This window comes from Talpa europaea (genome assembly GCF_964194135.1).
Source record: "Talpa europaea genome assembly, chromosome: 16".
Taxonomy (NCBI): Eukaryota; Metazoa; Chordata; class Mammalia; order Eulipotyphla; family Talpidae; genus Talpa; species Talpa europaea.
The window spans coordinates 22224101-22237515 of NC_140084.1; the positions used below are offsets into that span (position 1 = coordinate 22224101).

Here is a 13415-nt window from a genome sequence, read left to right on the forward strand (position 1 = left end):
GAGAGGAGACTCTCCCCATGTGGGACAGTCTGATGCCCCTGCGTGAAACTGACATGCCACTAGCTGCCCTGCCTTTGAGAGCTGAATGCCCAGCAGCATTGGCTCTAGATGTTCTTGAGGTCTGCTTAGTCTGCAGCCATGTGGATTGCAGGCCAACCCACCCCTTCTCCAGATGCCCCAAACCCCAAACTCTTTCCCCAAACATCTGAGGTCACATTGCACACCTCTTAGTGAGCAACAACTGAAAATGGCCACAACACTTGGTTTCCATTTATGGCCACCACCCCTCCTGGGGTTCTCAACCCCAGTCCCATTTCCAGGGCTTCTCTCTCCCCCTCCTTTCTTTGCCCATTATGTTTTTGAGAGAACTAACAATTGCCCTTGTTTTACTCAACCCTCCCTCAGTTCCTTCTCCCAGATGCACATGGCCAAGCGCATCGCCTCCTGGGGATGTGCTCGTGTGATCAGTAGGTCAGTAGCCATCCTCTCCTCACACAGCTGTCTGGCAGCTCATTTCTCTGTTCTTCCCCATGACGGCCTTCCCCCAACTACTTTGCAACTGCAGAGAAAGAGAATCCACTTTTCAAAAAATGGCAAAAATAATTTTTAAAATAAAGATTTATTTATTTATGCATACAAGAACGGGGGTGTAGATCAAAGGTGCATGGGGTGAGAGGATTCACCAGAGGCAAAGTGGGGAGCAGAACAGGTGGATTGACTGAAATACATTGCTGAGGGGAGCAGCGGGCGAGTCAGGAGAGGTCTACTGCACCGTGTGGGTAGCTCCCTGGCTGGGAATCGAACTCATGCTGCAGAGGCTGTCAATAGCTTCATAGTGCTGACATTTAACCCCTTGCACCATCAGGGAGGCCCCTGTTGTTGGTTTTATGTGTGTTTTAAAACTTACCATACAGAAAAGCAGGAAGGACGTGACAGTAGAGACCCAAATATCCACCAGCCAGATTCAACAGTTGATAACATTCATATATTTGCCTCTTCCTCGTAGTTATGTATCTTGTAGAACTATTTTACTTTACAGAGACTATGACCCTTCCCCAACTAAGTACCTCATCATGATGTCGAAAAAATACAGACATTTCCCATCTGGCCATGATGCCATCATCACACCTGACATTAGTAATAATTTTGTCTGCTTCTTGTCCCAAGTTGCCTAATCCAGGGATGGAAGGAGATGACCCAGAACTTTCCATCTTATGTGAAAGGCATGGAAGAAATGCTTGTTGGGGAGATAAGAGAGAAAAAAAAAAAGGATGTTTTTCTTCAATCCAAGCCTTGCGTTTGGTCCCAGTAGGAACTGATCAGACTTAGCTCCAGCTGCTTCCCCTTGTTCTCAAGACTTTCCTCAGACTCACTGGGGGCCCTGCACGACCTTGTCACAAGGCTCAGTTATGTAGACCCTCCTGGGACCTGGAGTCTGGGGAGGCCTGGATTCTGTGGCTGCTGAGTCAGGCAATGTCCGTCTTGGCTGGGCCTGGTCCTGAGGTTATACTCATCTCACTGCAGATGTACTTGCTGGAGGGCTCTGTGGGGGTACACAGAAGCCTGGCCTATGTCCCCCAGCAGGCCTGGATCATCGGGGCCAGCGTCAGGGAGAACATCCTCATGGGAAGCCAGTTTGACCAGGCCCGGTAAGCTTCTGGGAGGGCAGGGAGGGCCATGGAGTGTGTAAAGACTGGTTTGGGGGAGGGACCCCTAACTAATACTAGTAATTTTACAACTGCTATTAGTTGCTGGGGGTGCGCTTTTATGCATCACCATATTTCTACCTCATTGTGAAAGAAAGATGCTTATCATACCCATCTGCTAGATGAGTCAGCAGAGGCCCCACGAGGTGAAATATTGATTTGCTCAAAGTCACACTGCTGGGAGGGTGTGATAGGGCCATGATTAAAACTCACTTGCTTTCAGGGAGCTTCACGTTTAAGTGTTAGACTATTCAAGCTCAAAATAACCCTCCCTGTCTAACAATGTTCCTTTTAAACTTCTTTGGTATTAATTTGTTCCTTAAATTCCTAAGACTACAGGCAAAGCAAATAGGGTGTGCAGGGTACACCGTGTAGAGGGGATAGGTTCATGGCCGTGGGCCACCCGCTCCCTACCCTGTGCCCCGCTTCCCTGTGCCCCTCTCTCTCCCAGGGCCCCGGGCTTGACCTGCTTGAGGCAACACTGGATAATCACATACTTGAGTGGATGATCCAGGAAAACTGCCCTGCGTTTTGCAACTGAGCTTCCAGCTATGGTGCACTCTGGCCTTCTTTGCTTGACTGCCAACCGCAACGCTGTGGGCGAGTGACCTGGAGCGATGCACCCTGGCCCTTGCAGCTGCTTGTCCTGTGAGCTCCTCAACTCGGGTCCACTGCCAACACATGGGCACCCTGTTTGCCCCACTGCCACACCCTGCCTGCTTCTCTTCCCTAGTTGCCAAATTCTTCCCAAATCTCCCAAGTCAGTGTAATGACATCCTGGAATGTACAGCCAGGGGACCTGACACCCCTCTCTGATCCCCTCCACTTCTAACTGGTCCCTGGACAACTCTGTCTTCTCAATATCGCTGGTGTTCTTGAATGTCCCCCTCTTTGACATCTCCCCTGCGGGCCCAGGCTGTGACCGCAGGCTTGAGCTGTTCTCACTGCCCCTGCCCTGGTTTTCTCTGGCTCTGTTCTCCCTGTGCACAACTTCCAGGACAGTTGTCTGCCACATGACTCCCACCCTGTCGCTGCTCTGCTTCCAGACTGATCGGGCTCCTAGGGGGAGGTTTTGATATAATTGTTGAAAAGTAAAAACTCACCATGACTCAGCAAATCCACTTGCTAGGCATTTAGTGCAAAAATTCACCCATGAATACAAAGACCCATAAGAATGTTCACACAGCATTGTTCAAAGTAGCAAGAGATTAGAAACAACCTGGATGTGTGGCATTAGGATACTGGTTAAATAATTTCTGGCGTAGAAGGAAAAGGAAAAATATTGCATAGTTTCACTTAGAGGAGGGATATAGGGGAACTAAATAAGGGATTAGAAAAAAATGATTATAATTAATTAAAAAACCAAAATTAACAGACAACTATAGATCAGAGACATTCCTCAGGGGATGGGGTGGGGGGGCAGAGGGATCAAAACAGGGGAGGGAAGAGCATGAAGGACTATGGTGATGGTGCATGGGTGAGCTGATGGTGGAAATTTTATGGGGACTACACCTGAGAAGAGAAAGGATGCATTGTACAAAAATAAAGAATGATGTAAAATATATACAAATAAAATATGGAAAAATTAATAAAATAGAAGCAGTAGCAATCACTAACCAAAATAATAATAATAATAATAATAATAATAATAATAATAATAATTTCTGGTGTAGCTATGCAATGGCACAATCGTGCCATTAAAACAACATAAACATATATATGTTGCATGAGACCTACATGACTAAATTATTTTTGAATAAACACATAAGAAACTGTAATAGGGACCATGCCCAAGGAAAGCAACTGAGGCTCAAAGATGCCAGGTTACCTGCTTGACACCATATCTCCTCTCTGTTCTGCTCTAATAGCAAGTGCACATATAAGATTAAAGGAAATGAAAGAAGGAAGGGAATGAAAAAAACCCTCCAGTGGTTTACCCTGAAGCACAAGATCAAGTTCAAATTGCTTTGCATGTGATGTAAGACTTTTCACTCCCACACTTGTGTGTTGGAGGGCCTGTGGTCCTCCTGTCCCATCAACTCCATGTCCTTCACAGGTACCTCCAGGTGCTCCACTGCTGCTCCCTGATACGGGATCTGGAAAGTCTGCCCTTTGGAGACATGACTGAGGTGAGCGGGAGGCGAGCAGCCCTGGCTCTGTTGGGCTGGGGCCTGTGCAGGGTCCTCAGGCTCCTTGTGGAAGGTGGCTCTTCCCACGACAGCAGTAGGGTCCCTCAGCCCCCCAACCCTGCTCCCCTCCCGCCCCAGCCTGTGCAGCTCTGTCCTGGTGGAACATTGTGTTTGTGTGAATAGTCTTACACAAGTCAGGCTGATGGTCCCACAAGTTCACCATCACAGTCCTTGGAGATCTAAAGCAGAGTCTAACAGGAGACTGCTCTTTCTTGGAAATGAATGATGACTCTAATTATCTAAACAGTTAAAGGTTTAATATGCCTTTCCAGAAATTAATAGATTTAGAAAATTGTATGTAATTAGGAGTGATAAAATATAAATGAATTTGAAACTAGTTTTTCATCCTCTACTCAACAATATTTGAAAAACATTTTTTAAGTGTCAGGGGTGTCAAATAATGAGGAGTGTGTACTGAGGGGTTTGGTTAATTACTTCTGCCCTGGCGGGTTCGAGCAGCCAACCTGGGCTCATCCTCTGGACTGGTTATCTTTGGTTGCCTGTCCACAGATCGGGGAGCGGGGCCTCAACCTCTCAGGGGGCCAGAAGCAGCGCATCAGCCTGGCCCGCGCTGTCTACTCTGACCGTGAGCTCTACCTGCTAGATGACCCCCTCTCGGCCCTGGATGCCCATGTGGGGAGGCACGTCTTTGAGGAATGCATCAAGAAGACGCTCCAGGGGAAGACAGTCATCCTGGTGACTCACCAGCTGCAGGTGACCACCTCCTGGCCATGAGTGATGGATAATGTAGATTCTTAAGTCCTGATGCTTTCAGAGTGGGATCCCTAAGACCCTCACATCTGCCTCCCCTTCATCTCAGACTAGGCCCCCCAAAGCTGGAGAAGTGTTGCCAGGAACTTGGACTGCCTCTCCTTCCACTTGCAGAGATAGGCTGGCAAAGGATCGCTAGGGCTGGTGAAAATTGAAATCAAATTTTAAGGCTTCATTTATCTTCAAAATTTTATGGATGGGCTCCTGCTTTTGGAGTTAAAAAAAAAAGGGAAAAATTCCCTCATAGCTGAATTCCCTAAGCTTGGCATTCTTATCAAGTGCAGTGGCCATGCCCGGGACTCCCTCTTTCCCTGGATATTTATGTTTTCAGACTTGGCCTTGGGCTCCAAACAGTACTATTGTTGCTATTATTTATTATTATTATTATTTCCTCTTCTATTTTGTTCTTCCTATTTTTTTTTTGTCTAAAACATTTAAGACCTAGAGAAGGTGTGGGAAATAATCTACTATCACCTGGATGAAACAATAAATTGAGACTCTTGCAGTTACAGTCACTCCCTGCCTCCTGCTCATCTCACTCTATTGTTCACTGTTCCAGAAATGTCTTCCTGCTTTAACAACATATGTCTGCCTCTCTACACATGATAAAGTGATATAATTTAAAGATAAATCTTTAAACTTTATATATAATTCATGTTTTACCTTCCCTGTTCTTTGATAATTGGTCTTTTCCACTAATCCTTCTGTTTTGACATATTCCATGTTGACTCACACACCTGCATTGCCTTGGCAGTGCTTTGGTATTCCTGTATCTGACTATGCTGGAGTTTATTTTGTGAGGGTGGACATTTAGTTTGTCTCCTGCTTCTCACTGCAACCAAAAACTGCTTCAGTGTACCCCTTTCTACCTGTGTCTTAATGTACACGTTTGAGAGTTTTCTTAGAAGAGTTTTAAGAGTCAATTGTTGGTTCAAGATTCCTCAGGAATCTCCAGATACTGTCAAATTGAAAGTGGGTGTGCCAACCTATGCCCCCTCCCCCAAACTGGTGACCGCTCCCTCTGTCACCAGTCACCACCAACACATGCTTGTCCAACATAGACCTTTGCCAACCTGGTGGTCAGGTAACATTTTATCTTGCTTTAAATTTACGTTTTCCTTTTCCATAATGAAGTTGAAGCTCTTTTCATGTGCTTACTGATGACCTTATTTCTTCTGACCCTTCAGTATTTAGAGTTTTGTGACCAGATTATTTTGCTAGAAGATGGGAAAATCTGTGAAAAAGGAATTCACAGTGAGTTAATACAGAAAAAGGGGCAATATGCCAAACTCATCCAGAAGATGCTCAAGAAAGCCACACAGGTGATTTCCACCTCACTGCACCCCCACTTCCTGTGGGATGGAGTACCGCCTGCATCCACACCATGTGCTTTCTCCCCAGGACCGGCTGCAGGACACAGCTAAGACAGAAGAGCCATGGGCAGAGGGTCAGGCCCAGGTTCCCTCCCTGGAAGAGCCTCTTGGTGAAAATGCTGGTAATGGTGCTGGGGACCAGGGGGAGGATGTCCATTTCTGCCCATCCCCTGGGGCTCCTGGCATTTCCTCCTGGACCCCAGAGTGGCCATGTCCCCCCAATCTGGGATCCTAGACGTCACGCACATAGGCAACAGATGCAAGTAGTTGGGGGCTGTGGAGTGTGGACTGTGCTGCTCAGGAGGTCAGGGGGATCCAGAAAATGAGTGTCATTGGGGCCACAGTGGAGAGCATGGAATAGTCAGGAAGAGGAGAGCTTGAGCCTGGAGCAGCGCAGACTTGAAACTTTGCCAGGTGTCCATGCAATCGTTCATTACATGTTGGTTGAGAACAAATATTTCGAAATCAGAAATGACTCTGGCTCAGTCCCTGATGTCCAGCAGCTCATGACCTTGCTCTGTTTTGGGACAGGGTAGAACAGAAAGAGCTCCTTTGTTAAAGTCACATAAATTGTATTTGAGTCTGCGCTCTGCTGCTTCGAAAGCTGAGTCACCTTGGCCAAGCAACTGAACCTTTGGGCTCTCATGGCAGACATGGAGGTGATAGTGCTTATTTTGCAGGATTCTGGTAGATATTAGATGAAGTCAGGTGTAGGGAAGCCTCCAGGACATCGTAGACTCTTGTCATTAAGAGTCTTCAGCTGCAAAGATTAGAAGCTCATTTGAGCAGAAAAAATAATGAATGGGCAGGAAAGACTATAGTTCACAGAATGAAAGGGAAGGTGAAGAATCAGGCCTCAGCAGCTTAGGGTTCTAAGTAATAGGAACAAGAATACCACCTTTTTTCTTTTAATCGAGGTGTTCTTTTTTTAAAGATTTATTTATTTATTTTATTTATACAAGAGCTGGGGTACAGGTCAGAGTCATGGGAGGGCAAGAGGATTCACCAGAGACAGAGTGGGGAACAGAACAGGCAGATGGACTGAAAGCACTGCTGAGGGGAGCAGCGGGCGAGACAGGAGAGGTCTGCTGCGCCATGTGGGATTCTCCCTGGCTGGGGATCGAACCAGCGCTGCGGAGGGTGCGGACAGCTTCACAGCACTACGCTCAACCCACTCTACCACCCAGGAGGCCCCGAGGTGTTCTTTTAATTGTTTGTATTTTAGAGGTATAGGATCTCCACCTTCAGGTGTTGGTACTACAGCACATGCGCTACTAAAGTACCCATCATCCACCACCACAGTCCATTATAATGCTTCTTCCCCATTTTCTTCTCACCTTCCCCTCTCTCTCCCACTCAGTTCTAGAGTCAGATTTCTAGGGTTTGTTATTGGTTTGCTTTTATCTGATCCTTTGCTTTATTTCTCTATATTCCACAAATAAGTGACACCATCTGGTAATTCTCTGTCTCTTTTTGATTTATTTCACTTAGCATAACCCCTCCAGTTCACAAATGACAAGAGTATATCTTTTTTATTGCTGAGTAGTATTCCATGGTGTGTATATATCACATCTTCCTGATCTACTCATCTGTTATTTGGTACTCAGGTTATTTCCATAGCTTGGCTACTGTAAATAGTGCTGCAATAAACGTGGGAGGGCATGTATCACTTCAAATTTTGTGTTTTTGCATCCTTTGGATAGATACCTAGAAGTAAAATTGCTGGGTTATATGATAGATGCACTTTTAATATTTTGAGAAACCTAATATTTTGAGATATTGTTTTCCAGAGTGGCTGGACCAGTCTGCATTCCCACCAACAATGTACAAGAGTTCCTTTTTGGCCACATCCTCACCAACACTTGTTGTTTCTGGTCTTTTTGATATGGGCTTTTTGAAGAAAACCTGCTCCAATTGTTTCCATGCTTGCAATTTCCCTCAAGATTCAATTTCTAGGGGACTTCCTGGTGGCACAAGGGGTTAAGTCTCAGCACTATGAAGGTATTTGCAGCCACTGCAGCATGAGTTCGATCTCCAGCCAGGGAGCTGACCCACATGGCACAGCAGACCCCTTTTGTCTTGCCCGCTGCTCCCCTCAGCAGTATATTTCAGTCAGTCTACCTGTTCTGCTCCCAACTCTGTCTCTGATGAATCCTCTCACCGCCCCCTCCCCCAACTCCTGGCCCACATTGCAGTTTTTGTATGCATAAATAAATAAAATAAATCTTAAAAAAAAAAAGATTCAATTTCTAGAAAGAGATCTTTCTTCCCTGGGAAAAAAATAGATAGAGTGTTGTTACTAGAACAAGGCAGAGTGTCTGGCAGAAACAACAGATATTCCTCACAATGCAGCTTCCCTGGTTGCTGTTTGTCATCAACAGCATCTACCAGCATCTCCAGATATTGGTCTCTCCACCCTGCCTTGGACTGAGAGACTGCCCTGGGTTGGTGTCAGAAGTATATTGCTGCAAACTATCTTAGCAATCATTTATAGAACTGCCAATTGTCAGGTGAAGAAACAGAGAGGTTTAAGTGATTTGCCTGAGGTCACACAGTACCTTGATAATAATTCTGGAACCCAGGTTTCCTGGCTATCACTTTCTTCAATTTCTCCTTCTTCCTATCAACCAAGTGAGCTCTTAGAATTATTGAATGACTAGGGATGGACCCCTTTCTGGATTCTGAAGTTCATTTCAAAGATGACTTTCAGCAGAATTTTCTAGGGAAACCTGCTGGTTGGATTCAGACTTGGGTGGGGCACAGCAGCTGGAGGGCAGAAAAGGCTGAAGCAGGGTGGTTGTGGGTGGGGGGACATGGGGTGGGATGGGGTGGGCGGAGGCTTAGCAAGGTCTCCTTGGGATGCTGGAAGGAGATGCAGCTTACTGGGAGATATATAGTTTCCTTCTTCTCTTACATCATCCAGGGCTGCAAAATCAGCTCACAAAGAAGGAGCAGATGGAAGAAGGGTCCCTGACTTGGAGAATCTATTACCACTACATCCAGGCAGCCGGAGGTATGGTTTGTCAGTGGCCCCATGCCAGGCCTGGACCTCTCCCACCAGTCCTATCCCCAATGCTGGGTCAGACATCTGTGAGGTGAGGTGCGGTAGAGTGGTGGTACAGAGGAGTGATGTCATACACATTTAACCATGCTCAATTATTGTAACTCTACCAGTCTATGCTGGAAGTTGTTTTCTTGCTTCCTGTGTTAAGATGGTCCTGGGACTTGCTTTAGATGATATGGTTAGGCACACAGACATGTACGTTATTTTCATGAAGGAGTAAGTTTATAGTCACAGACTGGAGAAGTAGGAGGCATGGCATGACACTGGGCCACTTGGGCAAGCTCCAGAGGTGGCCAGAGGCAGAGGGTGAGACGAGAGAGCATGGCCCGCAGCCCTGATTGGGTTTTTTGTGGGAAGGAGTAGATGAGGCAGGGTAGGTATGTCAAGCCAGCTTAGGATAGGGTAGTTTCAATGGTTTCTAGGGTCTCCGGGCTGTAGGGGTCTCTAGCTGTCCTGACCTGATTTAAGGCAAGGGTGATATTGACTTGATATGTGAGGATTTAAATGGTAAAGGAGACACTTGGGAGTGTAAGTTTTGAATTGACTGGTTTATATATCAAATGTAAGCTTGCAGGGAGTCATTCTCTATTTCTAGGAATTAGGTAGCCTAGGGGAGCAGTCCTTCCAGGATCAAAGCCCCAGATGCCAGAGCTTCAAGAATACAAAACATAAGAAAATTTTGTTAGTATAGTGCATTCTAATTTGGTGTTATTCAAACTGCAGGTCCTGACCCAGTAGTGAGTTGTGAAATCAGTTGAGTGGATTATAAGCAGTATTCTGAGAATTGAGGAAGAAAAGAATAGTAAATATTAACACACACCACATGGAGTCACGTTGGTGAAGTTTTGACTTCGCGTGTGGTTAAAATATGTTTCTGAAGGCAGATGGCAGAAGTTTCAGAGCTTGCTGTTTTTCTACATGGTGGGCATTAACAAATTTACACACACAGAACTACAATGTTGTGAACACAAGGCCAATTAAAAAACATTGTACTTTTGAGTTGTTTAAGGGATTTTTTGAGGGTCATTTTAGCTCCATGCCAACTTTTTACTCTTCATTGATTTTGGAACCTAACCTATGTGAGGTGTGTCTATCTAGCTGGGGGAGGAAGAGGTGGGTTGCATGTAGGGGGTCACCATCCTCTCCCTTCCACCTTGGGCATCCCTGCAGGCATGACATGAAGGGGCCAGAGTAGGGAAAGAGCAAATGCTTGTGAAATCCATGAAAGAATCAAGCACTTATAGGTGGAATATAGGGGAACCAAATAAGACATCAGGGGAAAAAAATAATAACAACACAAAACACAACACAACAAAACAAAAACAAACACAACTATAAACCAGAGAATCCTGCAGGGGAGAGGGAGGGAGAGACCAGAGGGAGGGAGGGAGGAGCACAGGAGACTGAGGTGATGGTGCACGGGTGCATTGGGGAAGGAAATGCTATGGGGACTATTCTGGGGGGTGGAGGGGGGTAAGCAAACATTGTTGAAAAATGAACAATGATGTAAAAAATATATATTTTAAAAAAAGAAGCCAACAATCCATCTGTATTTGCAAAGTACCTAGTATGGGCTAGGTTCTCTGCCACCCTTTGGAGGGAAGGGGACAAAGAGCCACCTAAGAACTGACCCTGGGGTCTAGCTGGAATGTGACATCTGCATCTGCCAGCCGGCGAGAGAGCTCTCTGGGGCCAGGCCTTGACTCTGGTGGCAGCGGTGTAAGAGGTGGCCTTGGCTGGGGTTTGGAGGAAGGATAGAATTCAGAAAAAGACACATGGGCATGGGACACAGGCCAGGTAGGTGGGTCGTGTGCTGGCCCGAAGGGCAGATGCTGAAGGAGGAAATATCCTGGATTCCCCCATCCTTGACTTATTTCAGTCCAGATCCATCACTCACCAGCTCTGTGACTTTGGGCAAGTTATTTCCCTTCTTGGAGATTCTGCAACTGGGACTAGGAATTCCTAGCTCAGAAATGATGCTTCTGTCTAGGACAATGCCTAGCACCCAGGATATAATAGTACAAACTTCCATCAAAGGTCTCTGCTGTTAATTTTAAAATTGAGTCCTCACCTCAGATTTTACACAAGGGCAAACTAATGTCTCTAGAATTTTGCATACATACCAAACAGTGGGGTGGGTGCTTGACAAATGTCATCTCATGTTATCTGCAGAGCAGCCTTGCTAGGCAGGGAGACTCATACTTCATAGGTAAGGAAGTGGATTGTCACTGACATTTGACACCTGGTCCAGGGTCACTTAGCTTGTAAGTAGTGGAACCAGTATTTGAACCCAGGGCTTTCTGACTTTAAAATACAGTTCTTCCCGTCCTCCAAGGCATCAAGGGAATCCCAGGGTGTGAGATCAGTTTCTCAGCAGTTGTCAGGCACCTCCCTTTCTCTCCAGGTTGCGTGGTCTCCTCCCTGGTTTTCTTCCTCATGGCAGTGGTCATCTTCCTCGTGACCTTCAACTTCTGGTGGCTGAGCTACTGGCTACAGCAGGGCTCAGGGGTGAGTGCCATGGTGGGGTGGGGGTGTTTCGGTGAGCTCATGTGAAATGGGGTGGTTTCCTTTTTCTTGGGACCCATGTGGGCCAGAGCACAGGCTAGAGCCCCCTGGAGCTGCCCAGGGCCTGCCAATGCTGAGGTAACACCTGGAGCTCTGGGGAGCACCTCTGGGGCCTGAACTGGAGCCTCTTTCCTGGCTCAGACTCCTGTGGTCACAGAACGAGCAATCCTGTGGGGACAAAACCAAGAGGTTTCTCTCCTCAAATAGCTCCCCAAGAATGCTTTATGATCCACCATAGTGACTTTCTCTTGTGGCAGTGTTTTGCTTCCTCACAAAGTTTTCTCAAAACCTGCTTCTGTACACCTTGTTGGGATTGGGGCCACACCAATGACACTCAGTCAGACATTACTTAAAGCAGGGAAAGCATTCCATTCTGTCACTGCTGGCAGCAAGGGGAGGAGCTGCTCTTCATTCCAATTCGTTCCGATTTGTCCAGAGGTGAGTTGGGCATGCTCAAGGGAGAATGGGGGCTGCATGGCGTTAGGGGGCTCATAGAGCCAGCGGGAAAGAAAGTACCAGTGGCTGGTAAGCATGAATGCACCTAGGCCGATGGGTCTTCCAGCTGTGGCTAAGGAAGGAAGAAAAGTCTAACCCCTCACAGGGAGGGGCACGAGGCCCTCTCCTTCCTCAAGATGGCGTTTCCCAGGAATATGTCCAGCCTTTGAGACTATATCTGGGACTAGGAATTCCTACTCAGGATGATGTGTCTGTCTAGGGCAAAGCCTGCCACAAAGTCCATAATAACGCAAGTTATGAAAGGTTATTGCTGTTGTTTTTAAAATTGAATCCTTAGGGTTTTTTTTTAAACATTTATTTTTATTTATTTATGCATACAAGAGCTGGGTTGTAGGCCAGAGGTGTGGAGGGTTAGAGGCCAGAGACAGAGCAGATCTACTGAACAGATCAGGATAGAGCAGAACAGGCAGATCTACTGAAATATATTGCTAAAGGGGGGCAGTGGATGAGATAGGAGAGGTCTAACTCAGGCTGAACTCAGGCCGTAGCAGTGATAGCGCTGAGACTCAACCCCTGTGCCACCTCTGGTTTTGCATAAGGGTAACTGACTTCTCTAGAATTCTGCATATCTACCAAGCACTGGATTGCCTGAAATACATATTCACACTTCTGAGCCCTTTCTAGTAGTGCTCTAAGGAAAGCAGGTCAAGGGCCTAGCTTGGCTAATAGAAATAGTCAATTTTCCTTACAGGTGTGAGCTTTCTCAGGCAGCCTCAAACTCCCCCCACCCCCAGCCTCTAGAAACCCTGCCAGAGTTTGGTCAAGACACTTAGTGCAGGGCTGAAGGTGGAGCTGTGCTGTGGTGAGGGTTCTGAGCTCTCAGCCATCATGTGCCAGGTTAATTTATTACTTTGTAAACCACCTTCAGAGGTCTGTCCCTCTGTCTGTCTTTTTGTGGGAGGAAACTGTGCTTAAAGAGGATAAAGCACCAGCCCTGGGACTGGAAGTTGCCAGAACTTGATTTGGCACTCTGAATCCGAGTCATGATTTTTCAGCGCTCTATTTGATTAACTCTTGAGTCACATGTCTGGCGGGATTTGGTCAGCAAAACAGAAGCCACTTGAAGAATGCAGAGCTTTCAGAGAGTTAACCCGGGAGTCCGAGGCAATGTAAAATTGGAAGGGCTGGATAGGAGAGGGGAAGGCTCCAGCCATTCAGAGGCAGGCAGCACCCCAGGGCCCGATGCCCAGAGGACTCATGAGCCCTTGGCCAAACTCCTGCCCACAGTTGC

At 46.7% G+C, this 13415-nt stretch overlaps 1 protein-coding gene across 1 annotated transcript in view; it reads left to right on the forward strand.

Annotated features, from left to right (window-relative positions):
• ABCC11 (ATP binding cassette subfamily C member 11) overlaps positions 1 to 13415 on the forward strand; it is a gene marked incomplete at its 3' end in the record, with an annotated part of 51536 nt that overhangs the window by 19226 nt on the left and 18895 nt on the right. The window contains exons 12-18 of the mRNA XM_084256849.1: positions 1525 to 1649; positions 3763 to 3835; positions 4406 to 4609; positions 5854 to 6030; positions 6068 to 6161; positions 8963 to 9052; positions 11508 to 11611. Coding sequence (XP_084112975.1) covers positions 1525 to 1649; positions 3763 to 3835; positions 4406 to 4609; positions 5854 to 6030; positions 6068 to 6161; positions 8963 to 9052; positions 11508 to 11611 — 867 coding nt within the window. The remainder of the gene's footprint in view (positions 1 to 1524; positions 1650 to 3762; positions 3836 to 4405; positions 4610 to 5853; positions 6031 to 6067; positions 6162 to 8962; positions 9053 to 11507; positions 11612 to 13415) is intronic.